General features: G+C 38.7%; 1 protein-coding gene, 3 non-coding genes and 1 pseudogene across 5 annotated transcripts; all 5 read right to left on the bottom strand.

Moving 5' to 3' along the window:
• Positions 1–413: 413 nt before the first annotated feature.
• LOC131776730 (muscle, skeletal receptor tyrosine protein kinase-like) lies at positions 414–12,511 on the bottom strand. Of its 2 annotated transcripts, none has more exons than XM_066166675.1 (9): positions 12,413–12,511; positions 11,574–11,733; positions 9,149–9,600; positions 7,195–7,551; positions 5,595–5,879; positions 4,898–5,085; positions 2,782–2,961; positions 2,054–2,273; positions 414–1,836 (listed from the first exon to the last, which is right to left on the bottom strand). In XM_066166675.1, the coding sequence occupies exons 1-9, from the start codon at positions 12,492–12,494 to the stop codon at positions 1,682–1,684; spliced, it is 2,079 nt and encodes a 692-aa protein (XP_066022772.1). In that variant the 5' UTR covers positions 12,495–12,511; the 3' UTR covers positions 414–1,681. The 2 variants fall into 2 exon arrangements, with proteins under 2 accessions (XP_066022772.1, XP_066022773.1); XM_066166676.1 differs by having other exon boundaries at positions 2,054–2,116.
• On the bottom strand, positions 6,070–6,143 carry Trnar-ucu (transfer RNA arginine (anticodon UCU)). Its single transcript has one exon. It is a non-coding gene; the product is annotated as a tRNA-Arg (tRNA).
• Trnar-ucu (transfer RNA arginine (anticodon UCU)) lies at positions 10,380–10,453 on the bottom strand. Its single transcript has one exon. It is a non-coding gene; the product is annotated as a tRNA-Arg (tRNA).
• A 936-nt stretch (positions 12,512–13,447) lies between the features above and the next one.
• Positions 13,448–27,304, bottom strand: LOC136280895 (muscle, skeletal receptor tyrosine-protein kinase-like; annotated as a pseudogene).
• On the bottom strand, positions 18,795–18,868 carry Trnar-ucu (transfer RNA arginine (anticodon UCU)). Its single transcript has one exon. It is a non-coding gene; the product is annotated as a tRNA-Arg (tRNA).
• Positions 27,305–27,752: the final 448 nt, after the last annotated feature.

Raw genomic sequence — 27,752 nt, 5'->3', positions numbered from 1 at the left:
AGATAATGCACAATACGTTGAAGATATTTGAACGCAAAGGGCTGACATTGATTTAGAAGATAAATATGGAATAAATTTGACTTAGTTTTTTTTTTTTTCCAGTGTTTCCACTTTAACTGAATGTTCAATTCAGGGGGGAGGCAATATAAACAGGCCTTCGGGACTCAGTGAGGGATGACGACGATAGCCTTATAGAGGTGAAACTTACAGTAATTTAGGGGAGAAAATATTGGGACTTTAATAACTGACAGGGTGACCGCCTAATACGGTGCTCACTGCAGGTTCGTCCGTATGTACATTCCGCCTACACCTGCTGGAGATCTAATGTTAGTGTGGCTACCACTCGCCCCGTTTCGGAAAAAAAAGGTAATCAATCGCACTTCCTAAAATAATGTTCTTATTCAATACTGACAATACGATTACTATACTAACATACAAAAATGTTTTACACTTGCCTTATTTTTGAGATCTAATTCATATTTCAACTATCACAGAATAAGATTTGACAACTGTGCAGGTTTGAATAAAATATTCCAAAAGAATTACTTAGCTAATAGTGATACGCTAACGTTTTTAGATATGTTAATGGAGTCGTTGGTCAGTTTGATTGCATGTCTCTACAACTACTTCCTGATAGAGAATATAAAGTGTTTTAATGTCTTCTTTAAATTCTCCATCTATTAGCTTCCTTTCTGATCTTCATCAAGTTATAGGAAATAACAGAAATTCAAAAAAGACCGCACTAAATGATTACATGGATCGAATTTTGATCACGAACCTAGTGCAAAAATTTTATGAAAGAACAAAATCTAAAATTTTACTTGTGTATGATATTACCTTAGGCCTGATAATACATCGTTAATTAATAAGAGAAAGAAGAAAAACTTGATAAAGTTTGCGAATTTTTTGACAGAGAAACGATTCTGTTGCACTGTAATTCGAGATTTTGATATCAAATAAAAAACAAACTGTTAAGGGTGGCTGGAGTTGAATTTAATTTCAAGGTAAATATATGAAATTAAGAGGCAATCAATTCCTCGAGATGAATTTTAAGTCGATTAAGACAAAACAGGTAGAATTTTTGTCTGTTGATTTTGCAAGATTATAAATATTTTTTTGGAAATTAAGTGAGGGTTGCTGACTGATAAATCCATCAAGCATGAGAAAAGCCGCATTAAAACGAGCAAATTCTGTTTGCCAATGCACTTGTCAAGCTGGAAAAAAATACCCTTGTCCTCAGCGTTGACCAAGCTTATTGAAGTAGGATTAAATTTCTCTGAAGTCCTCTCCATTTTCCTTGTCAAGTTATCTACACTGACAAATTGCGTCTTTGAAAAGTTTCTCCTTGACAAGAAATTGCCATGAAAAATTTTTCAACGAAGTATTGGTTCAGCAAAGGCAATTTTTGCAGGTGCAGATGCGGCTGAAGAGAGATCTAGAAGGCCCCACGGAATCTCATAATTTCAGTCACCAAAACATCACTAAATATGGGTAGATATGACATACAAGATACGAAATATTGCAAAAATGATGTCACCGTAAACTGCGTCGAATTTTATAATTCCTAAAGCAACTAGTCAAAAAATCTAACAACGTAGTTTACATGCCTCGTGTGAATTCATTTATGGTCCATTTGATAGTTGTATAACGACGAGATTGTTCTTATGTGGTGGTAAACAAATCAAACTGGAACATCTTTCGGAGCTTCTTTGTCCTCGTCGTCGGTGTCGTCGTCGTCGTCATCGGCAGTGCTCATTCGAATATCTTTGTTTGATCTCGGCACGTCGTAATCTGACTCTAGCGTTATCGCACGCGGGATGTCGTAGTTTCCAGTGTCTGATATTAGGACAACGATAACGTAAGTGTATCTGTTTGCGCGTAATTTAAGGAGACGCAACTTCCACTAAAGGTAGAAGAATGTTACAATAATAGTTAAATAACTTAAAGACACACATGGCTCATGACTCCAAGTGCTTAAATCCGGTTTTTGCGGCGACAGCATTGTCCTCTTCCTTCCCCCCCCCCCCCCCCAATTACTTGAATTGCAATATACCTGATGACAAGATCTCGTCGCCTTCTTTTGCTTCCTCCCTTTGCTCGAGTTCTTCCTCAGATTCTGAAGCGGGAGGCATGTTATAAACGTGGTAAGGGTCTTTTAGACGCATGCCTATAGCTGTAAATTCCAAACGCTTCTCTGGTTCTTTTTTCCAACAATCTTTCATTATAGCGTATACGAAGTCCGGACAGTTGTCTGGTTTCTCTAAATGAATACCCTGTTCGAAGGAACAAGTTAGTAACTAAATCAGTTAGTGGATAACGAGCTGAACAAACGGAAACGGACGATCGAATACGAACAGATTGACAAACGGATAGGAAGGCAGATAGACAAGCCGACTAACAGACAGATGAATGGCCAGACGGACACGTAGACGGACAGATAGACCTGCAGAATGGAAAGACAGACTGAGTGAGATAGACAGACAGGACAGACAGACAGATAAAAAGACTTACAGATAGACAAAGATTCATAAAAGAGGTAAATGTAAGTCCGTTGGTTGAATGGTTGGGTCAGTTACAAGAGTGATAGATAGCGTGATGGTCATCGGAAGCAGCAACACCTAAAAAGTGACAATTTCAAATGAAAAAAAACTTTACGGTATTCCTCTACATTCCAAAAGGAACTAGCGGAACGCCCCTACCTCATGGTTTACAATCATCTGTTTAAAAAAATGCAGCAAATTCTCATAGAAATGAAAGATTTTTTTCCGATGAGTACAATACCTTTTGAATAAATTCCATCACTTCTTTATTAGTATACCCATAATACGGCTGAAGACCAAACGTGAAAATCTCCCAGAGTACCACACCATATGCGTATACGTCCGACTGGAGACTAAACTTGCCGTACAGAAAAGCTTCAGGAGCCAACCAGCGGATGGGCAACAATGTTTTTTTACTCATCTGAAAGTATGCAAAGATAAAAAAAAACTATCTAAGACACGAGACTTGTGAAATATTTTGAAAGACTTGGCGAAGAGTTTGGACTAATTCTAACAAACATTCTAACAAACATTTCCGTCATTTACTTTTTTCAGGTCCTATTTACAACTACTCGTTTCAGTAGTGTTCTTAGCTGCGAGGATCTCCTAATTTCATCTTTCCACCGCAGTGCAAATATGTGAATTTTCATATATCTAAAATCTTCATTCACTTGGATGTTTATTTGGACCCAATTCATTGACCAGCTCCCAGTTGGCTTGTTAGCTCAATTGGTAGAGCGCTGCACCGGTATCGCAGAGGTCATGGGTTCAAATCCCGTACGGGCCTGAAATTTTTTTCAGGTCCTATTTACAACTACTCGTTTCAGTAGTGTTCTTAGCTGCGAGGATCTCCTAATTTCATCTTTCCACTGCAGTGCAAATATGGGAATTTTCATACATCTAAAAAAAAAATTTCCGTCAATTTCCCATGCATTCAGAATCAAACATGTATACATTTCTTCCAACACGCCACATTTTATGTTGTTTCCCATCCTTGCACCAAGTTAACTACATATCTCCTTATTTTTTCTGTTGTTTCTTTTCCTGGCTCGGACTAGTTCATGTTCCCTGCTTGGCTTTACTTACCAAGAAAAGTGGATCAACTTAGATTACAGCAGGCTTTGTTAAATGATTAACGATGACCGTATAAGGCCACTTTGGAACAATGGCGGAAACAGCTTCAAAATACACGCGGGTTTTCAAAATTTCCGATTATCATACTAGCGGCAGATTTAAACCATGGTAATTAACTCATTCTTAACTTGTTTTACAGCATTTAAAATAAATTAAATAGAAATAGATGAATGTATGTTTTTTGTAACCATTTTAACACTGAGTTTCAGATTCTAATGCAGGGCCTCGCTCATAATTCCCTTGAAATTTTCGACAATAGAAGTATTCGGTAAACGTGTTTACGTCCATTCACATATTTGCACTGCGGTGGAAAGATGAAATTAGAAGATCCTCGCAGCTAAGAACACTACTGAAACTAGTAGTTGTAAGTAGGACCTGAAAAAAATTTCAGGCCCGTACGGGATTTGAACCCATGACCTCTGCGATACCGGTGCAGCGCTCTACCAATTGAGCTAACAAGCCAACTGGGAGCGCTCCCAGTGTTCTTAGCTGCGAGGATCTTCTAATTTCATCGTGTTTACGTCCTTTTGCCACCCAGTTTAGATCTTAACCCATTACACCCTGACAGGCATGTTCTTCAAATTATTCTCCATAAATTTTTATGGTACCTACAGGGATGATCTCTTTAACGATAAAAAGCATCTTTAGTAAGTGATCATTTGCTTCGTCCTCCTGACCTCAATGTGTTACCTCAATGTGTGATATTATAAGGATAAATCAGATGCTAGTGACTCGTACAGATCAAAGGATAAATTTTACGTTGATTCCTTTGGGACGCTTAAAATGTGCAATTTGACAAACACCTCGGGTTAAAGAAAAATAAAGGGAAAACAATGGTATCCTCGTGAATGAATCATCACACGATCTGGATTGGGCATTAACGCGGATGTAAACGCTTTAGCTGAAACCGTCTAACAACTTTAACTCTCTCTAATTCTTTAACGAGCTCAAATCTAAACAGCTTTCTTATTCTATGTATAAAATATGACGCTAATGACATTGCTGATCCTAGCAGTATGCAGGACCCATGTCATATATAAACTTCGTAATGTGCCTTGCTCAATATAGAGTCTCCGTGGCTCAGTGGTAGAGCATAGGAGTGCGGGATTCGAAGGTGTGAGGTTTGATTCGTCATGAGAACTCAGAATTTTTTGCTGGTCCTACGCTCTTGACAAGATGAGAAAACATCTTTCTCTACAAGAAAACTTGTTTGTTTAGCATACCTTATAGTAATCTGTAGTATAAATGTCACGTGACATTCCAAAATCTCCAATCTTCACAACGAAGTCATCTCCGACTAAACAGTTCCTAGTCGCCAAGTCCCTATGAACAAATTTAATCTCGGCTAAATAATGCATGCCAGCAGCGATCTGGGTTGCGGCAGACACAAGGGATTCTTGAGAGAGATAAACTGATGAAAAAGAAGACAAGAAGGCACAGTTAAGTTGAAGATCTACCGTTTGCAAGTTCTTAAGTTTTTCTTGCCGGTTTTGAGTTGTTGCCACTATGTGTGCATCAAAAGTATACCAGGCAATTTGATCACCTATTCGATTACGATTATATAACAGGGAATAAGAGTTAGTCCGAAAACCGGAAATTCGATCGCCTGAATCTCGAAATTAATACCGGTATACACAAAGATTTCTATCGCAGTGAAGTCACTAGACCCGAGCAAAACCAGTTTTGATGTGTGTGCTCGCTGGCGAAAATAACAAACGTATTGTCCCATTAATTTAGCGCAACGTGAACGCAGCACATCGAGTTACTAAAAGGCAAATTACCGACCTTTTGAAGTTCGCGTTAAATCATATTTATCGCGTTAGAGTTGTGGTACATTTGCATTCTTAAACAGCAACACCTCTACGCAAGACAAGGTAGGCTTGCTCCATTCCCTTCGACTGGGTCAATGGCAAAACCTACCTTTCCCTTTCTCGCTGGATTCAAGCGATGTTTCCGCTGGTAGTGCATTCCTCAAATATTGATTCAAATCCCCGCCACTCATGAACTCAAACAGCATTCCATAGGGTTCCTCCTCAGTTGACACAGCTAGAAGCTGAACAATATTTGGGTGTGTAAGAATGGACATCAGAGTTACTTCTCGGTAAAACTCTTCTCTCTGTTCCTTGGACGCTTCGTCCTTCAGCGCCTTCACCGCCACAGGAATAACCTTTTTGGGTTGTTTATCATTCAGACCCGAAGCGCGACCTAAAATGTAAATGGGAGTCGACATGAATCTCTAAATGCCTAAGTTAGGAAAGGAATTTGCCTCCAAAGAGTTAAGTAAAGGTGATGAAATGAACAATTCCTAAATTTGTGATTATATTCATTTCGAGTTGATTGGAAACATCCAAGTAAGAAATAACAGTCATATATTATGCCAAAGGAAAAAAAAAACCACCCCCGGTGGGACTCGAACCCACAACCTTTGAATTAGAAGTCCAACACGCTAGTCCATTGCGCCACGGGGGCTTCAGATACCAATCCCCTTCATTGTATTAAAGCTATTTCATCGTGTTTTTCTTCGAAACAAAAATAATCCTCGATGCTTTGATTTTCTACAACAATTGTTGATTGCCGTGACGTAAACATCAGGTTGATTTAATGTACCTGTTAACATGTGGCAATAAATTGTAAAAAAACAAAAATGCTTCTTTATCAATACGACTCTACATGCAATGATATTATTTCTTCCCTTTGGGCAGTTGAGATAGTTTTATTTGATCATTTTGCGTAACTTGACCATTGCGAGATGCTAAGATTCATTTCGAGGCAGAATCACGAGTATCGTTTCTATCGAAGAGTTTTGCACAAAGTGAGATTAAACCCTTCCTATCTTCTCACATCGTTCTCAAAAAATTGTTCTTGTCAATTGTATGACTATCTTCCATTTTTTTCCCTTGTTTATTTTTTGTTTTGTCCTTTATCTTCATTCTGTTAATTTTAGTTCATCGTGTTTTTCTTCGAAACAAAACTATTCCTCGTTGCTTTGTTTTTGTCTTTGTTTGTGGTTGTTGTACCTTAAACATCTTTTGTGCTTTACAAGACCTCTCTTTCTGCTGTCTTAATGTCATGATTTGAAAACCAGATGTGATCCTAATCGGCATATTGAGTCATACTACATCTTCGATTTGAGTATTTCAATGTTCTGTGACATATCCTGTCCTCCTTAAGTTCAGGGCCATACCTCACGTCCCCCGTAATATCTGCACAACATATCAATTTGTCTCCACCAAATATTTAAGGAATAAAACTGATACGCGAGTGAACATTCATTATGAAATTGCGTTGTTAAGGTACAAAACTCTTAAAAAATTTTGAGGAAAAAACTTGAGGGGACTGGGGATATACGCCTCATTCTCACCTCCAGCTCCTCACTCTCGTTACACATTCAATTGGCTAAAAATAACTAATGAATTGATTCCAGTTCTTAAGAAGAGGGTATGTGGAAGACATGCGCAAAGAGTTACACAGAGCCAAAGGATGAAATAAACTTGTAGAATTTTAATTAGGTAGAGAGTACCTTGAAAAACTTTTCCAAAGAAACCTTCTCCCAAATCTTTCACGTACTGTACATGGTCCAAATTGTATTGACTCAGTTTTTTCGGGTCAAAAAGTCTTAACAAGCGCGAGTCCAGGCTCTTCAGGGACTCCGCTCGTAACCTGTCCCTCATGGTGATGGAACCTTTGTGGGATAGCGCATGCCCATTATCCATAGCGTCCCTCATTTTCTGACGTCTTCGAAGAAGAACGACCACGATGACACATAGCAAAATAATAAAAAGGCCAACTATGACAATTGGAAGGATAATTGCCAGTTTACTACCAGGTTGTGGGGTTGGTTTCCCAGTGTTTGCACCCATCGTGGTCTCTGTGAAATCTGAGGAGAAGAAAAACACAGATTAGGTCGACTTATTGGATCGGTTGAAACGAAAATTGTCTGCAATGAAATAGTTGTACTGTAGCAGGCTAACATCTGTATCTGCAAATTGACATCATAATGTACGAGAAGGCGCTTTTGTACCGTACCTATCATTTCTCCTTTGGGAAGGGGGGGGGGTTAACTTCTTTGGTTGAATATTAGTTTAAAAGTACTTGCTCTGTGCCAATCAAAATGACTTACTATAAATATTTTAAAATAACTGCCAGACTCTACTCTCTCTGCATGGTTAAAATATCACTATATATTACTCCGGAAAAATCACACAAAGCTGAAACATCAATGATGGTATTTCAAAAAAGCGAAAAACTGCAATTTAATTTCTAAAGATTCAATGCGAGCAGGCCCTCACTTTTAGCGCGACCGTGGGAAAGTATAAGGCCCTGAGGCGAGAGATCTGCCAGGGGTCTGGCACTGATAATAAGGCTTTTTATTAGTGCCAGGTCTTTAACTTTCTCAAATCTTTCCACGGGCGGCAGCCCTATTAACAGGCTATAGATTCAGCTTAACAAATTGACCACAATTTTCCTTTGTCTACAACCCTATTGATCGTAGAAAAGAATTCAACAGTGTGAGCTGTGAAACTAGAGTGAAACCACGAAGGGCAATCGAGGGGTTTCACTGCACAGTTTTGAGTATTGTTGACGTCATTTCTATGACTAACAAGGTTATAGACAATAGAAAATTGTAATCGATTTGTTTTTTACAATAACACTGAAATTTTTGTGCCAGCTGAATACGCCAAAGTTTTCGAAAAATTACGAGCGCGTGACATGATCGATCCTTGCTTTGTTGTTTGTTTTGACTTGAGTTATGTAATAACTTGTATAGTGAAATACCAGTAAGAAATGGATGGCAATAGACTCTGTATCCCTGAATGGGTTTTTTATTGCCCACTTAGTTTTAAAATTTTGCACCGTTTGCTACGGTATCGGCAAGTATTTCTACGAGGTTGTCCATCTATCAACTTTGCGAACAGAACTCTGAAGATTTTCCCCCGCTTTTTCTTCCATCTCGACAAGTTCTTCTTCAGACATTTTTCTAAGTATATCGATCTTAAAATCCGGAAGTTTCTTACCGTCAATATCTGAGAAAATTTCAATTACTTTTACGAGATAAGTGTTTTCTCCGACATGGCGAGGATTGCCGAGCGTTGCGTTACATGCACGTCATTTTTATCGCGTATAATCTTATTTACAATAATTCTCGACCGATGAGCTTGCGAGAATTTCTACAGTTATGGAAAATATGTAATAACCACTTGCCATGGCTGAACAATATTCTAAATCTTAAGAACCACTTTACTTCTGCTTGACTTTCACGAAATATTTTCTTTTGCTCTCTAAAAACACCGCTATCAATGGATTACTATATTATATAAATTTTTAGTAACGCATGATAGTGGGCGCTGAAAAAGCCTTAGGGAATTTATGAGACTGCGAGATTCTGCCAAATTACTATATATTTCCTTGTGCAACACTCGGAGAAGTTGATGTCACACCAAAAGTTTCTTATTACTTAATAAATGTTCACTTACTGAAAAAGCCTGTCTTGATACAGATCTTTCCTGGTTTGTCTTCAAAATGTCCTTCCTTATGGTGCCCGGAACAGTTCGGTAGACTTGTATGTATAAAATCAATCTTTTCCGCTGCCACATGCAACGTCACGGCACCAATCACTTGATTCAGGGGGGTTCTACATTCCTTGAAAATGGCCGCACAGTCCTCCCTACAGTACTTCATGTCTGTGTCATCTGAGTAACATGGAGGCACAGTGTAATGACAAAGCATATTTATTAAGATGTATCTGCACTTTTCGTCGTCCTTCACAAGCTGGTTGATTATTTCTACACCCCTAGTAAGAAATTCTTCGGTGGCTGGCAAGCCAAATTTGTTGTCAAAGAAACGTCTACTGTTGCGGTAAGTTGAGAGGGTCGAGTTGAATGACACTTGGCAAACTTTTCCTTGATAAGGCATGCAGGATCCTCCTCTAAACAAAGAAAAAATAGAAAAAGGTTAGTACTGAACTTCTTATATCTTGATCAAACCGCCATTTTTACTTTTTATCAACCGAGTACTGTAAGTTACGGACCCAATTTTTTTGTCTACTAGAATTTATGGCCCAGGTTCGAAGCGCGCGGGCCTTAAATCCGAACGGAAAAGAATGGGTCCAAATGGAGGATAGAATTTCAATTAACACAAAATTTGGAATTCAGCGGGCCGTTCTGTGAAATAGGGTCAGCTAAATTGACCATTAAATTAGGGGAAGTACAAAGAGAGATACAAAAACAAGTGTTAATAACATCGTAGTCAGTTCTTTGTAATATTGCTTTTATCGGCCCGCCAAGGGACAAATAATTGACATGCACCACTCACAGCTGTTGGAAACCAACCAATCCCAGCGGAGAATAATACTTTATAAGGTAATGCGTGGAAAGTCAAAGCCATCGGAGTAAGAAGACCATGAATATGCGCTCAAAAGGATTTCATCGCAGCCACTACATCTTGAGAACAACAAAATTCCTTCATGAACATGGAATTTCGTTGTCTAAACAGAGGCCATCAACAGGCCAGTGGCAACGTATCCAACCAGCACGCGCAAGACTATTTAGAATATTTTTGGTATACAAGTCGCAGAATTTCCCCTCTAAAATACCACTCGGTGAGTCAAGGAAAGAAATTTTGGCTCAAAAAAATTGGAAAAATTGGCTAACTCGAAATTCTAAATATGTTATAACACTTACTTTCAGGGAAAAATAAAAGGTAATCCACCCCCGGTGGGACTCGAACCCACAACCTTTGAATTAGAAGTCCAACACGCTAGTCCATTGCGCCACGGGGGCTTCAGATATAAACATTGTCATTCTGTTATCCTCATTTCATCGTGCTTTTCTTCGAAACAAAAATATTCCTCACTGTTTTCATTTTCTACACCAGTTGTTCATCGATATGACGTAAATATCTGGGTGGATTTAATGTACCTGTTAACATGTGACAATAAATGTTTTTTAAAAAAGAAATGCTTCACCATCAATATGACTCTCCGTGCAATAACTTTTCTTCTTCCCTTTGGGCAGTTGAAATGTAATTTCACTTGCCAATTTTGCGTAACTTGGCACTGAATTGCGAGATCGCGTATCAACTGTGCTAAGATTCATTTTGGGGTAGAATCATAAGCGTGGTTGGTTTTGAACAGTTTTGCACAAAATGAGACCAAACTCTTGCTGCTTCTTCATGTCGGAAACAGGATAATTAGTATTGATTTAAGCTAAAGTTGTAATGATTGTGGAATATCTGGCCGGAAATCAAGCGTACGTTCTGTCTGCTCTAATGAATGAGTTTGTTTATCTTTTTTCTGAAAGATTTTCATAGCCAATCAGCTTACGCGTGATCAAGGCGTGACCATAAGATAAAGAAACAATTGATTGGAGCTTTTTAGTCAGTCTGAGATATAATTTTTTGTGTATGCGAGAGGATTAAAAAAAATGGATATCTGGAAGAGAAAAGCGAAAGTGTGGGTTCCTTACTAATATTCCCCACACTCACACCGATTTAAAACAAATATATTTTTGCGAATTGTGTAACCATCTCCACTTTTTTTATTGAGTTTGTTTATTTTTGTCTTTGCTTTATTTTCGTTCCTTTTCTTGTTTAGTCTTGAATTAAGCCTTTACACCCCAACATCAGTGTGCATATTCTCCATACTGTTCCTTGTACATTTCCTACGTTGCTCACAAGGAGAATGTGTTTGACAATCAAGAACTTCATAAGTTGGTGATCATTTCTTTAATTCTTATCACCTTTATGTGGGATTCAGTGAGTGAAAGGAGAAATCAGAGGCTGGTCTTTGTTAAAGATGAAAGAGTTGAAAGGGAACAGGACAAATTTACTTATTCCATACCTTCGATTATGGAACGTGTCTGCCGTCTCTTCTTATCTAAAAGTAACTTTGTTTTCTTTTACCTTTTGGTGTAACATTTCTTTGCAGAATCTGCTTCCGTATCACTCCAGCAGCATCCAAGAAAAAGACACGTGGTCATGTTTGTATTTTCCGGTACTAGGCACCCCACTTTCTCATTCGGAGCGATATCTTTACACTTTACCCGTGGCGGCGGAATCGTCCCTAAAAACAAAATGGAATGACACATGCACTTATACATTTCCAGTATGTGACAGCAAGAACGGGAAATGCTCGCGATATTTTTGGCGCGCGAATTCGCCAACAGTGGCCTAAAATATTGACCTACCCGTTGATAGAAACGTTTTTTGGTGCTGCTGTAAAAAGAAACAGGGCTTAATGCTGAAAATGTACTTTCCACCCGCACAAAAAAAAATATTATCTATTTTTCTACAACATACTTCTAAGAATTATACGAAAAGTGAGTCAAATCACTATTCATTTTTTTTTCCGTTAACGTGATACCTCACTTCATTCATAACCTCTCTACAATGGCCAGAACATGCAAGTCACTGACTGACGAACGTTGTAACAAAATTCGCTGAGCCGCCCACATAAGCCGACAATCTACTCCTCCACAGTCGCCTATTCGCCTTTGCCTTTGAGGCGACCTTTTTAGAGAGACTTGACTAGATCTGTCAGTAATAGGCACGTAATGTATAAATATTCAGTTTAAAGGGAGGATTCCCATGTGACTGAAAAACTGACATTCTTTAAATTGAAACACGTATCGATTTAGCAGCTATCAAATCACTTTGATTACTTCAGGTAACCCTTGGCTATCGAAAGGTTAACTTACTTGAAGTATTTTTCTAGTAAACTAATGTGTAACGTTGCAGCTTACCTTGTTTGCTGTCAACGACCCCAAGCTTATCAAAGAATCGAACACAAAGTAAGACTACACACGGAAATAAAATGTGAAACATGATCGGCAATATCTCCAGCTATGGCGAGAAGGTCTCAAACATTAATTTATTAGTCTCACTTCTTTTCCACTTTCCAGCGAAACTGAATTTGTTAATAATGATATTTTCAGAAATGATCACTGTTGCGGCTGTGAATGGGGCAAGGTCAGTATTTCGCTTTTCGTTAAATATGCATATAATGAACACACTGTTCATGCCACCACGCCGTTCTCGAAGTCTCTTTACATACAGTCCAACCTGTATTAACCCTTTAAACCCCACGAGTGATTTGTAAATATTTTCTTCTGTTACTATCACCCCTAAAACAAATATCCAGGTCATGAGAATAAAGGGCATGATCACCAACTGAAGAAGCTCTTGATTGTTAGACAAATTCTCTTTGTCAGCACCTTAGGAAATGCATAGAGAACAATACGGAGAAAATATATACTGATGTTAAGGTGTAAAGGATCAAGTGATCACCCACGGGGCATGGTGGGCTGACCACTTCCACTGGGATGACCACATACAGGTTCCACAGAATAGGGGCCAAACGCGATTTAAACCCGGTGACATTTCGTCTTAACGGTCCTTAGAAGAAAGATAATGCACAATACGTTGAAGATATTTGAACACAAAGGGCTAACATTGATTTAAAAGATAAATATGGAATAAATTTGACTTAGTTTTTTTTTTTCCCAGTAGTTCCACTTTAACTGACTGTTCAATTCAGGGGGAAGGCGATATAAACAGGCCTTCAGGACTCAGTAAGGGTGAAGACGATAGCCTTATAGAGGTGAAACTCACAGTAATTTAGGGGAGAAAATATTGGGACTTTAATAACCGACAGGGTGACCGCTTAATACGGTGCTCACTGCAGGTTCGTCCGTATGTACATTCCGCCTACACCTGCTGGAGATCTAATGTGAGTGTGGCTACCACTCGCCCCGTTTCGGAAAAATAAAGGTAATCAATCGCACTTCCTAAAATAATGTTCCTATTCAATACTTCTGACAATACAATTACTATACTAACATACAAAAATGTTTTACACTTGCCTTATTTTTGAGATCTAATTCATATTTCAACCATCACAGAACAAGATTTGACAACTGTGTAGGTTTGAATAAAATATTCCAAAATAATTACTTAATTAATAGTGATACGCTAACGTTTTTAGGTATATTAATGGATTCGTTGGTCAGTTTGATTTCATGTCTCTACAACTACGTCCTGATAGAGAATATAAAGTGTTTTAATGCCTTCTTTAAATTCTCCATTTATTAGCTTCCTTTCTGACCTTCATCAAGTTATAGGAAATAACAGAAATTCAAAAAAGACCGCACTAAATGATTACATGGATCGAATTTTGATCACGAACCTAGTGCAAAAATTTTATGAAAGAACAAAATATAAAGTTTTACTTGTGTATGATATTACCTTAGGCCTGATAATACACTGTTACAATTTGTATAGTGGTTAAGAGGGGTTTTTGTCCAATATTTTTGGTCAAAACTTGTAATTTAAATGTTAAAACAAGGTATTTCTCAGGTCCATGCTAAGTGAGCTCACTTACTAGGATTTAACTGCCATGGAAACGCATCGTTTCTGTATGCAGTTAACAATGTATTAGGTCCAAACAACACGAATCATCAGAAGCATCTATTCATAACGACTATAATTAATAAGAGAAAAGAGAAAAACTTCACAAAGTTTGCGAATGTTCTGACAGACAAACGATTCTGTTGCACTGTAATTCGAGATTTTGGTATCAAATAAAAAACAAACTGTTAAGGGTGGCTGGAGTTGAATTTAATTTCAAGGTAAATATATGAAATTAAGAGGCAATCAATTCCTCGAGATGAATTTTAAGTCGATTAAGGCAAAACAGGTAGAATTTTTTACGTCTGTTGATTTTGCAAGATTATAAATATTTTTTTGGAAATTATTTATTACCACGTGAGCGTTGCTGACTGATAAATCCGCAAAAGCCGCATTAAAACGAGCAAATTCTGTTTGCCGATGCACTTGTCAAGCTGGAAAAAAATACCCTTGTCCCCAGCGTTGACCAAGCTTATTGAAGTAGGATTAAATTTCTCTGAAGTCCTCCCCATTTTCCTTGTCAAGTTATCTACACTGACAAATTGCGTCTTTGAAAAGTTTCTCCTTGACAAGAAATTGCCAGGAGAAATTTCTCAACGAAGTATTGGTTCAGCAAAGGCAATTTTTGCAAGTGCAGATGCGGCTGAAGAGAGGTCTAGAAGGCCCCACGGAATCTCATAATTTCAGTCACCAAAACATCACTAAATATGGGTAGATATGACATACAAGATACAACATATTGCAAAAATGATGTCACGGTAAACTGCGTCGAGTTTTATAATTCCTAAAGCAACTAGTCAAAAAATCTAACAACGTAGTTTACATGCCTCGTGTGAATTCATTTATGGTCCATTTGATAGTTGTATAACGACGAGATTGTTCTCATGTGGTGGTAAACAAATCAAACTGGAACATCTTTCGGAGCTTCTTTGTCCTCGTCGTCGTTGTCGTCGTCGTCGTCGTCGTCGTCGTCGTCGTCGTCGTCGTCGTCGTCGTCGTCGTCGTCGTCGTCGTCGTCGTCGTCGTCGTCGTCGTTATCGGCAGTGCTCATTCGAATATCTTCGTTTGATCTCGGCACGTCGTAATCTAACTCTAGCGTTATCGCACGCGGGATGTCGTAATATTGGGGATGTCGTAGTTTCCAGTGTCTGAAATTATGACAACTATAACGTAAGTGTATCTGTTTGCGCGTAATTTAAGGAGGCGCAACTTCCACTAAAGGTAGAAGAATGTTACAATAATAGTTAAATAACTTAAGGACACACATGGCTCATGACTCCAAGTGCTTAAATCCGGTTTTTGCGGCGACAGCAGTGTCCCCCCCCCCCCCAATGCCCGAATGACTTGAATCTTGAATTACAATATACCTGATGACAAGATCTCGTCGCCTTCTTTTGCTTCCTCTCTTTGCTCGAGTTCTTCCTCAGATTCTGAAGCGGGAGGCATGTCATAAACGTGGTAAGGGTCTTTTAGACGCATGCCTATAGCTGTAAATTCCAAACGCTTCTCTGGTTCTTTTTTCCAACAATCTTTCATTATAGCGTATACGAAGTCCGGGCAGTTGTCTGGTTTCCCTAAATGAATACCCTGTTCGAAGGAACAAGTTAGTAACTAAATCAGTTAGTGGATAGGGAGCTGAACAAACGGAAACGGACGGTCGAACACACGAACAGATTGACAAACGGATAGGAAGGCAGATAGACAAGCCGACTAACAGACAGATGAATGGCCAGACGGACACGTAGACGGACAGATAGACCTGCAGAATGGAAAGACAGACAGACAGATAAAAAGACTTACAGATAGACAAAGATTCATAAAAGAGGTAAATGTACGTCCGTTGGTTGAATGGTTGGGTCAGTTACAAGAGTGATAGATAGCGTGGTGGTCATCAGAAGCAGCAACACCAAAGAAGTGACAATTTCAAATGAAAAAAAACTTTACGGTATTCCTCTACATTCCAAAAGGAACTAGCGGAACGCCCCTACCTCATGGTTTACAATCATCTGTTTAAAACAATGCTGCAAATTCTCATAGAAATGAAAGGTTTTTTTCCGATGAGTACAATACCTTTTGAATAAATTCCATCACTTCTTTATTAGTATACCCATAATACGGCTGAAGACCAAACGTGAAAATCTCCCAGAGTACCACACCATATGCGTATACGTCCGACTGGAGACTAAACTTGCCGAACAGAAAAGCTTCAGGAGCCAACCAGCGGATGGGCAACAATGTTTCTTTACTCATCTGAAAGTATGCAAAGATAAAAAAACTATCTAAGACATGAGACTTATGAAATATTTTGAAAGACTTGGCGAAGAGTTTGGACTAATTCTAACAAACATTTCCTTCAATTTCCCATGCATTCAGAATCAAACATGTTTACATTTCTTCCAACACGCCACATTTTATGTTGTTTCCCATCCTTGCACCAAGTTAACTACATATCTCCTTATTTTTTCTGTTGTTTCTTTTCCTCGCTCGGACTAGTTCCTGTTCCCTGCTTGGCTTTACTTACCAAGAAAAGCGGATCAACTTAGATTACAGCAGGCTTTGTTAAATGATTAACAATGACCGTATAAGGCCACTTTGGAACAATGGCGGAAACAGCTTCAAAATACACGCGGGTTTTCAAAATTTCCGATTATCATACGAGCGGCAGATTTAAACCATGGTAATTAACTCATTCCTAACTTGTTTTACAGCATTTAAAATAAATTAAATAGAAATAGATGAACGTATGTTTTTTGTAACCATTTTAACACTGATTTTCAGATTCTAATGCAGGGCCTCGCTTATAATTCCCTTGAAATTTTCGACAATAGAAGTATTCGGTAAACGTGTTTACGTCCTTTTGCCACCCAGTTTAGATCTTAACCCATTACATCCTGACATGCATGTTCTTCAAATTATTCTCCATAAATTTTTATGGTGCCTACAGGGATGATCTCTTTAACGATAAAAAGCATCTTTAGTGATTGATCATTTGCTTCGTCCTCCTGACCTCCATGTGTTACCTCAATGTGTGATATTATAAGGATAAATCAGATGCTAGTGACTCGTACAGATCAAAGGATAAATTTTACGTTGATTCCTTTGGGATGCTTAAAATGTGCAATTTGACAAAAACCTCGGGTTAAAGAAAAATAAAGGGAAAACAATGGTATCCTCGTGAATGAATCATCACACGATCTGGATTGGACATTAACGCGGATGTAAACGCTTTGGCTGAAACCGTCTAACAACTTTAACTCTCTCTATTTCTTTAACGAGCTCAAATCTAAACAGCTTTCTTATTCTATAAATAAAATATGACGCTAATGACATTGCTGATCCTAGTAGTATGCAGGACCCATGACATATATAAACTTCGTAATGTGCCTTGCTCAGTGTAGAGTCTCCGTGGCTCAGTGGTAGAGCATAGGAGTGCGGGATTCGAAGGTGTGAGGTTGGATTCGTCATGAGAACTCAGAATTTTTTGCTGGTCCTACGCTCTTGACAAGATGAGAAAACATCTTTCTCTACAAGAAAACTTGTTTGTTTAGCATACCTTATAGTAATCTGTAGTATAAATATCACGTGACATTCCAAAATCTCCAATCTTCACAACGAAGTCATCTCCGACTAAACAGTTCCTTGTCGCCAAGTCCCTATGAACAAATTTAATCTCGGCTAAATAATGCATGCCAGCAGCGATCTGGGTTGCGGCAGACACAAGGGATTCTTGAGAGAGATAAACTGACGAAAAAGAAGACAAGAAGGCACAGTTAAGTTGAAGATCTACCGTTTGCAAGTTCTTAAGTTTTTCTTGCCGGTTTTGAGTTGTTGCCACTATGTGTGCATCAAAAGTATACCAGGCAATTTGATCACCTATTAGATTACAATTATATCACGGGGAATAAGAGTTAGTGCGAAAACCAGAAATTCGATTGCCTGAATCTCGAAATTAATACCGGTATAGACAAAGATTTCTATCGCAGTGAAGTCACTAGACCCGAGCAAAACTAGTTTTGATGTGTGGCTCGCTGGCGATAATCACAAATGTATTGTCCCATTAATTTAGCGCAACGTGAACGCAGCAAAAAAACTAAAAGGCAAATTGCCGAGCTTTTGAAGTTGGCGTTAAATCATATATATCGCGTCAGATATGTGGTACATTTGCATTCTTAAACAGCAACACCTCTACGCAAGACAAGGTAAGCTTGCTCCATTCCCTCGACTGGGTCAATGGCAAAGCCTACCTTTCCCTTTCTCGCTGGATTCAAGCGATGTTTCCGTTGGTAGTGCATTCCTCAAATATTGATTCAAATCCCCGCCACTCATGAACTCAAACAGCATTCCATAGGGTTCCTCCTCGGTTGACACAGCTAGAAGCTGAACAATATTTGGGTGTGTAAGAATGGACATCAGAGTTACTTCTCGGTAAAACTCTTCTTTCTGTTCCTTGGACGCTTCGTCCTTCAGCGCCTTCACCGCCACAGGAATAACCTTTTTGGCTTGTTTATCATTCAGACCCGAAGCGCGACCTAAAATGTAAATGGGAGAGCCGACATGAATCTCTATATGCCTAAGTTAAGAAAGGAATTTGCCTCCAAAGAGTTAAGTAAAGGTGATGAAATGAACAATTCCTAAATTTGTGATTATATTCATTTCGAGTTGATTGGAAACATCCAAGTAAGAAATAACAGTCATATATTATGCCAAAGGAAAAAAAACCACCCCCGGTGGGACTCGAACCCACAACCTTTGAATTAGAAGTCCAACACGCTAGTCCATTGCGCCACGGGGGCTTCAGATACCAATGTTCTTCATTCTATTAAAGCTATTTCATCGTGTTTTTCTTCGAAACAAAAATAATCCTCGCTGCTTTGATTTTCTACAACAGTTGTTGATTGCCGTGACGTAAACATCAGGTTGATTTAATGTTCCTGTTAACATGTGGCAATGAATTGTAAAAAAACAGAAATGCTTCTTTATGCAATGATATTATTTCTTCCCTTTGGGCAATTGAGATAGTTTTATTTGCTCATTTTGCGTAACTTGACCATTACGGGATGCTAAGATTCATTTCGAGGCAGAATCACGAGTATGGTTTCTATTGAAGAGTTTTGCACAAAGTGAGATTAAACCCTTCCTATCTTCTCACATCGTTCTCAAAAAATTGTTCTTGCGAATTGTATGACTATCTTCCATTTTTTTCCCTTTGTTTACTTTTTGTTTTGTCCTTTATCTCCATTCTGTTAATTTTTACTTCATCGTGTTTTTCTTCGAAACAAACTATTCCTCGTTGCTTTTATTTTGTTTTGTTTTTGGTTGTTGTACCTTAAACATCTTTTGTGCTTTACAAGACCTCTCTTTCTGCTGTCTTGATGTCATGATTTGAAAACCAGATGTGATCCTAATCGGCATATTGAGTCATACTACATCTTCGATTTGAGTATTTCAATGTTCTGTGACATATCCTGTCCCCACCTCCTTAAGTTCAGGGCCATACCTCACGTCCCCCGTAATATCTCCACAACCTATCAATTTGTCCCCACCAAATATTCAAGGAATAAAACTGATATGCGAGTGAACATTCATTATGAAATTGCGTTTTTAAGGTACAATACTCTTAAAAAATTTTGAGGAAAAAACTTGAGGGGACTGGGGATATACGCCTTATTCTCACCTCCACCTCCTCACTCTCGTTACACATTCAATGAGCTAAAAATAACTAATGAATTGATTCCAGTTCTTAAGAAGAGGGTAATTAGAAGTAATTGCGTGTACTGCCGTTCGCTATCTCACTCTAAACTTCACTGTAGTTTCCTATTGAAATATTATTTGGCTTTTTTTTTTCATTTACTCCTGGCTGACAAAACTATCTTATTTACTCCTGAGGCAAACAAAGTCATCGCAAATTGTATGTGGAAGACATGCGCAAAGAGTTACACAGAGTCAAAGGATGAAATAAACTTGTAGAGTTTTAATTAGGTAGAAAGTACCTTGAAAAACTTTTCCAAAGAAACCTTCTCCCAAATCTTTCACGTACTGTACATGGTCCAAATTGTATTGCCTCAGTTTTTTCGGGTCATAAAGTCCTAACAAGCGCGAGTCCAGGCTCTTCAGGGACTCCGCTCGTAACCTGTCCCTCATGGTAATGAAACCTTTGTGGGATAGCGCATGTCCATTATCCACAGCGTCCTTCATTTTCTGACGTCTTCGAAGAAGAACGACCACGATAACACATAGCAAAATAATGCAAAGGCAAACCATGACAATTGGAAGGATAATTTCCAGTTTTCTACCAGGTTGTGGGGTTGGTTTCTCAGTATTTGCACCCATCGTGGTCTCTGTGTAATCTGAAGAGAAGAAAAACACAGATTAAGCCGACTTATTGGATCGGTTGAAACGAAAATTGTCTGTAATGAAATAGTTGTACTGTAGCAGACTAACATCTGTATCTGTAAATTAACATCATGACCACGATAACACATAGCAAAATAATGCAAAGGCAAACTATGACAATTGGAAGGATAATTTCCAGTTTTCTACCAGGTTGTGGGGTTGGTTTCTCAGTGTTTGTACCCATCGTGGTCTCTGTATAATCTGAAGAGAAGAAAAACACAGATTAGGCCGACTTATTGGATCGGTTGAAACGAAAATTGTCTGTAATGAAATAGTTGTACTATAGCAGACTAACATCTGTATCTGTAAATTAACATCATGATGTACGAGAAGGCGCTTTTCTATCGTACCTATCGTTCCTCCTTTGGGAGGGGGGGGGGGTTAACTTCTATGGTTGAATATTAGTTTAAAAGTACTTGCTCTGAGAAACTCAAAATGACTTACTATAAACATTTTTAAATAACTACCAGACTCTACCCTCTCTGCATGGTTAAAATACCACTTTATATTACTCCGGAAAAATCACACAAAGCTGAAACATCAATGATGGTATTTCATAAAAGCGAAAAAACTGCAATTTAATTTCTGAAGATTCAGTGCGAGCGGGCCCCGCGGGAAAGTATAAGGCCCTGAGGCGAGAGGTCTGCCAGGGGTCTGGCACTGATAATAAGGCCAGGTCCCTAACTTTTTTAAAATCTTTCCACGGGCGGCAGCCCTATTAACGAGGGCTTGCTCACAGGCTATAGATTCAGCTTAACAAATTGACCACAATTTTCCTTTGTCTACAACCCTATTGATCATAGAAAAGAATTCAACAATGTTCAAAACTAAAGTGAAACCACGAGGGGCAATCGAGTTGTTTCACTGCACAGTTTTGAGTATTGTTGACGTCATTTATATGACTAACAAGGTTATAGACAATGGAAAATTGTGATCAATTTGTTTTTTACAATAACACTGAAATTTTTGTGCCAGCTGAATACGCCAAAGTTTTCGAAAAATTACGCGCGCGTGACATGATCGACTCTTGCTTTGTTGTTTGTTTAGCTTGAGTTACGTAATAACTTGTACAATGCAATACCAGTATGAAATGGATGGTAGTAGACTCTGTAGCCCTGAATAGCCGTTTGCTATGGTATCAGCAAGTATTTCTACGAGGTTGTCCATCTATTAACTTTGCGAACAGAACTCTGAAGATTTTCCCCCGCTTTTTCTTCCATCTCCACAAGTTCTTCTTCAGACATTTTTCTAAGTATATCGATCTTAAAATCCGGAAGTTTCTTACCGTCAATATCTGAGAAAATTTCAATTACTTTTACGAGATAAGTGTTTTCTCCGACATGGCGAGGATTGCCGAACGTTGCGTTACATGCCACGTCATTTTTATCGCGTATAACCTTATTTACAATAATTCTCGACCAATGCGCTTGCGAGAATTTCTACAGTTATGGAAAATATATAATAACCACTTGCCATGGTTGAACAATATTCGAAATCTTAAGAACCACTTTGCTTCTGCTTGACTTTCACGAAATATTTTCTTTTGCTCTCTAAAACACCGCTATCAATGGATTATTACGGCAATAAACCGATATAGATTTTTAGTTACGCATGATAGTGGGCGCTGGAAAAGCCGTAGGGAATTCATGAGACTGCGAGATTCTGCCAAATTGCTATATATTTCCTTGTGCAACACAAGGAGAAGTTGATGTCACACCAAAAGTTTCTTATTACTTAATAAATGTTCACTTACTAAAAAAGCCTGTCTTGATACAGATCTTTCTTGGTTTGTTTTCAAAATATCCTTCCTTATGGTGCCCGGAACAGTTCGGTAGACTTGTATGTATAAAATCAATCTTTCCCGCAGCCACATGCAACGTCACGGCACCAATCACTTGATTCAGGGGGGCGCTACATTCCTTGAAAATGGCCGCACAGTCTTCCCTACAGTACTTTATGTCTGTGCCATCCGAGTAACATGGAGGCACAGTATAATGACAAAGCATATTTATTAAGATGTATCTGCACTTTTCGTCGTCCTTCACAAGCGTGTTGATTATTTGTAGACCCCTAGAAAGAAATTCTTCGGTGGCTGGCAAGCCGAATTTGTTGTCAAAGAAACGGTCACTGTTGCGGTAAGTTGGGAGGGTCGAGTTGAATGACACTTGGCAAACTTTTCCTCGATAAGGCATGCAGGATCCTCCTCTAAACAAAGAAAAAATAGAAATAGGTTAGTACTGAACTTCCTATATCTTGATCAAACCGCTATTTTTACTTCTTATCAAACGAGTACTGTAAGTTACGGACCGAATTTTATTGTCTACTCGAATTTATGGCCCAGGTTCGAAGCGCGCGGGCCTTAAATCCGAACGGAAAAGAATGGGTCTAAATGGAGGGATAGAATTTCAATTTACACAAAATTTGGAATTTAGCGGGCCGTTCTGTGAAATATGGTCAGCTAAATTGACCATTCATAGGGGAAGTACGAAGAAAGAGACAAAAACAAGTGTTAATAGCATCGTGGTCAATTCTTTGCAATATTGCTTTGATCGGCCCGCCAAAGGACAAATAATTGACATACACCGCTCACAGCTGTTGGAAACCAGCCAATCCCAGCGGAGAATAATATTTTATAAGGTAATGCGTGGAAAGTCAAAGTCATCGGAGCAAGAAGACCATGACTATGCGCTCAAAATTCCCCTTCTAAAATTCCACTCGGTGAGCAAGGAAAGAAATTTTTGCCCAAAAAAGTTGGAAAAATTTGCTAAACCGAAATTGTAAACATGTTATAACACTTACTACCAGGGAAAAATAAAAGGTAATCCACCCCCGGAGGGACTCGAACCCACAACCTTTAAATTAGAAGTCCAACATGCTCTACCTTTGCGCCACGGGGACTTTTTTTTTATCTTGCTTTTCTTCGAAACAAAAATATTCCTGACTGTTTTCATTTTCTACACCATTTGTTCATCGATATGACGTAAATATCAAGGTGGATTTAATGTACCTCTTAACATGTGACAATAAATGTTTTTTAAAAAAGAAATGCTTCACCATCAATATGACTCTACGTGCAATAACTTTTCTTCTTCCCTTTGGGCAGTTGAAATGTAATTTCACTGCCAATTTTGCGTAACTTGACACTGAATTGCGAGATCGCGTATCAACTGTTCTGAGATTCATTTTGGGGCAGAATCACGAGCGTGGTTGGTTTTGAACAGTTTTGCACAAAATGATACCAAACTCTTCCTGCTTCCTCATGTCGGAAACAGGATAAAGTTGTAATGATTGTGGAATATCTGGCCGGAAATCAAGCGTACGATCTGTCTGCTCTAATGAATGAGTTTATCTTTTGTCTGAAAGATCTTCATAGCCAATCAGCTTACATTTGATCAAGGTGCGTCCATAAGATAAGCAACAATTGATTAGAGCTTTTTAGTCAGTCTGAGATATAATTTGTTGTGTATGCGAGAGGATTAAAAAAAATTAATATCTGGAAGAGAAAAGCGACCACACTCACACCGATTTAAAAAAAATATTTTTGCGAATTGTGTAACTATCTCCACTTTTTTTATTGAGTTTGTTTATTTTTGTCTTTGTTTTGTTTTCGTTTCTTTCCTTTTCTTGTTTCGTCTTGAATTAAGCCTTTACACCCCAACATCAGTGTGCATATTCTCCATACTGTTCTCTGTATATTTCCTACGTTGCTCACAAGGAGAATGTGTTTGACAATCAAGAACTTCATAAGTTGGTGATCATTTCTTTAATTCTTATCACCTTTATGTGGGATTCAGTGGGTGAAAGGAGAAATCAGAGGTTGGCCATTGTTAAAGATGAAAGGGTGGAAAGGGAACAGGACAAATTTACTAATTTCATTCCTTTCATTATGGTACGTTTCTACTGTCTCTTCTTATCTAAAAATAACTTTGTTTTCTTTTACCTTCTGGTGTAACATTTCTTTACAGAATCTGCTTCCGTATCATTCCAGCAGCATCCAAGAAAAAGACACGTGGTCATGTTTGTATTTTCCGGTACTAGGCACCCCACTTTCTCATTCGGAGTGATATCTTTACACTCTACCCGTGGCGGCGGAATCGTCCCTGAAAACAAAAGGGAATGATACATGCACTTAAACATTTCCAGTATGTGGCAGCAAGAACGGGAAATGCTCGCGATATTTTTGGCGCGCGAATTCGCCAACAGTGGCCTAAAATATCCACCTACTAGTTGATAGAAACGTTTTTTGGTGCTGCTGTAAAAAGAAACAGGACTTAATGCTGAAAATGTACTTTCCACCCGCAAAAAAAAAAATATGTACCCACCACTGGTATTTTAAATGAGGCTTCTTCGCTTTGCTTGGTTCAGGATTGCCTTTTAATCGGAAAGACACCTCTCCACTTCGGCAAAAATTCGCTAAAACGCGTTCTCAATGTCAAAAACTGAGAAGTTAAAATTACGTTTACTGGAAACAGCAGGCGGCAGAAAAAAAGGGTACTTTTTGCCAACTGCATCTGGTCGTTTCGCAAGTTAGTGATGATATTTTTAACTTACTATGAAAAAGATATTTTTGGTTATTTTTCTACAACATACTTCTAAGAATTATACGAAAAGTGAGTCAAATCACAGTTCATTTTTTTTTCCGTTAACGTGATACCTCACTTCATTCATAACCTCTCTACAATGGCCAAAACATGCAAGTCACTGACTGACGAACGGTGTAACAAAATTCGCTGAGCCGCCCACATAAGCCGACAATCCATATTTTTGCCATCCCTCCAGAGTCGCCTCTTTCCCTTCGCCTTCGAGACGACCCTTTTAGAGAGGGGTTTTAGGTTTTATCGAACATCAAATTTTTAGCCAATACCACGGCCCAAAACCTGAACTCTACGGGCGCTACATTGACGATTGCATCGGCGCTACCTCCTCTACCAAAGAGGAGCTCACTCGTATAATTCTTAGAAGTATGTTGTAGAAAAAATTGACAAGGACGCATCCAAACCAGTCGCTAGACACTTTAATCTTTCTTATCATTCTAAACAGCATATGGCAGTTTGCGGCCTTTCCTTACATCTAGGCAGTTCGGAAAGCCGTAAAACACTAGAACAAAAATTTATATTCCAAATCGGCACATAAAATTCACGGTTTAAAGCCATTGATCATTTACCGATGAAGTTAAACGAATATTGTCTCACGTTCCCAACCAATCTATCATATTTCGCTACGCAATGAAAAAGCTTTCCAGCGCAAATTACAACATATGTACAGAAAATTTAAACCTTACCTTCAGATACAGTGGTAGCGCATATGAATAAGCTCAGAACAACAAACACAACCACTGGACTCGAAATCTTTTCCATACTGTGTGTGATTGATGATGAAGTTGATTGTGTTACGGTTCGTGAAGTTGCGAAGTCCTATATTTTCCTTAAACGCAGTAGCGATAATTTATCCACCAAAAAGATGTGTTATTAAAGTTCTACCATTTTCGTCCGATAAATTAGTAAAGCTATGTGCAAATCGTGCTCTAAAGTGGCGTGATGACTCGACGGTTCGCAGAACGGAGACGCTCGCAGGTAAATCGTTAGTGACTAACTAGAATATAACAGTCAGCCGGAAATAAGAGAGGAGGACTGGATGCAAGTTAAACGAAAACTGCCTAAGACATGACAATTTATGACGTGAGAGTTACGAAACAGTTTCACGTAACTCCTGTATTTTTATCATGGTATTAATTGTGTTCCACGTTTACCTTCGTTTCTCGCTCAGAGGACGACCTCACAAATCAAAATATTAAGAAAAACGTGGGGGTTTGTGGAAGGACTCGAGAGCGAGGACAAAATATTATCGAAAGTATCGTTTACCAGCTGAGATTAGACAGAAATCTGTCTAATCTCGTTCTATCTGTAACGTCATCACCTCAAGCCCGATTATGTTTCAAATCTTCTTAAACAGTAATATCACCCTGTGTAAATCAAACCAGACCCGATATCTATTTCGTTTTTCAAACAGCATCATTTATAAATTTATATCCTGTAAGAAGTGAGAGTGTAATGGCCTCCCACATATAGTCAGTAAATATGTCACGTTATTTTCAGTCATTTAACAACTCAAGAAGTGGGGAGAAACACTCGACTACGTCTCGTGTTTCTCCCTACACTTCTTTCGTGCTCTAGCCGCTTCCTGCGTGCTTTATAACAGAACAGAGCACGGTCAAGGCTTCTCTATTTGTTAAATAAATTTTTAGTTACGCATGATAGTGGGCGCTGAAAAAGCCTTAGGGAATTTATGAGACTTTGCAAGATTCTGCTAAATTGCTATTTCCTTGTGCAACACACGGAGAAGTTGATGTCACACCAAAAGTTTCTTATTATTTAATAAATGTTCACTTACTGAAAAAGCCTGTCTTGATACAGATCTTCCCTGGTTTGTCTTCAAAATATCTTTCCTTATGGTGTCCAGAACAGTTCGGTAGACTTGTATGTATAAAATCAATCTTTTCCGCAGCCACATCCAACGTCACGGCACCAATCACTTGATTCAGGGGGCGCTGCATTCCTTGAAAATGGCCGCACAGTCATTCCCTACAGTACTTTATGTCTGTGCCATCCGAGTAACATGGAGGCACAGTATAATGACAAAGCATATTTATTAAGATGTATCTGCACTTTTCGTCGTCCTTCACAAGCTGGTTGATTATTTGCAGACCCCTGGAAAGAAATTCTTCGGTGGCTGGCAAGCCTAATTTGTTGTCAAAGAAACGGTCACTGTTGCGGTAAGTTGGGAGGGTCGAGTTGAATGACACTTGGCAAACTTTTCCTCGATAAGGCATGCAGGATCCTCCTTCAAACAAAGAAAAAATAGAAATAGGTTACTACTAAACTTCCTATATCTTGATCAAACCGCTATTTTTACTTTTTATCAACCGATTACTGTAAGTTACGGACCAATTTTTTTTTGTCTACTCGAATTTATGGCCCAGGTTCGAAGTGCACGGGCCTTAAATCCGAACGGAAAAGAAAAGGTCCAAATGAAGAGATAGAATTTCAATTTACACAAAATTTGGAATTTAGCGGGCCGTTCTGTGAAATATGGTCAGCTAAATTGACCAATCATAGGGGAAATAATAAGAGAGATACAAAAACAAGTGTTAATAACATCGTGGTCAGTTCTTTGCAATATTGCTTTGATCGGCCCGCCAAGGGACAAATAATTGACATACACCACTCACAGCTGTTGGAAACCAACCAATCCCAGTGGAGAATAATACTTTATGAGGAAAGTCAA

This window comes from Pocillopora verrucosa, chromosome 5, assembly GCF_036669915.1.
Source record: "Pocillopora verrucosa isolate sample1 chromosome 5, ASM3666991v2, whole genome shotgun sequence".
NCBI lineage: Eukaryota > Metazoa > Cnidaria > Anthozoa > Scleractinia > Pocilloporidae > Pocillopora > Pocillopora verrucosa.
Note: the sequence above shows the minus strand (reverse complement) of the source record. Positions and strands in the feature narration are given on the sequence as shown.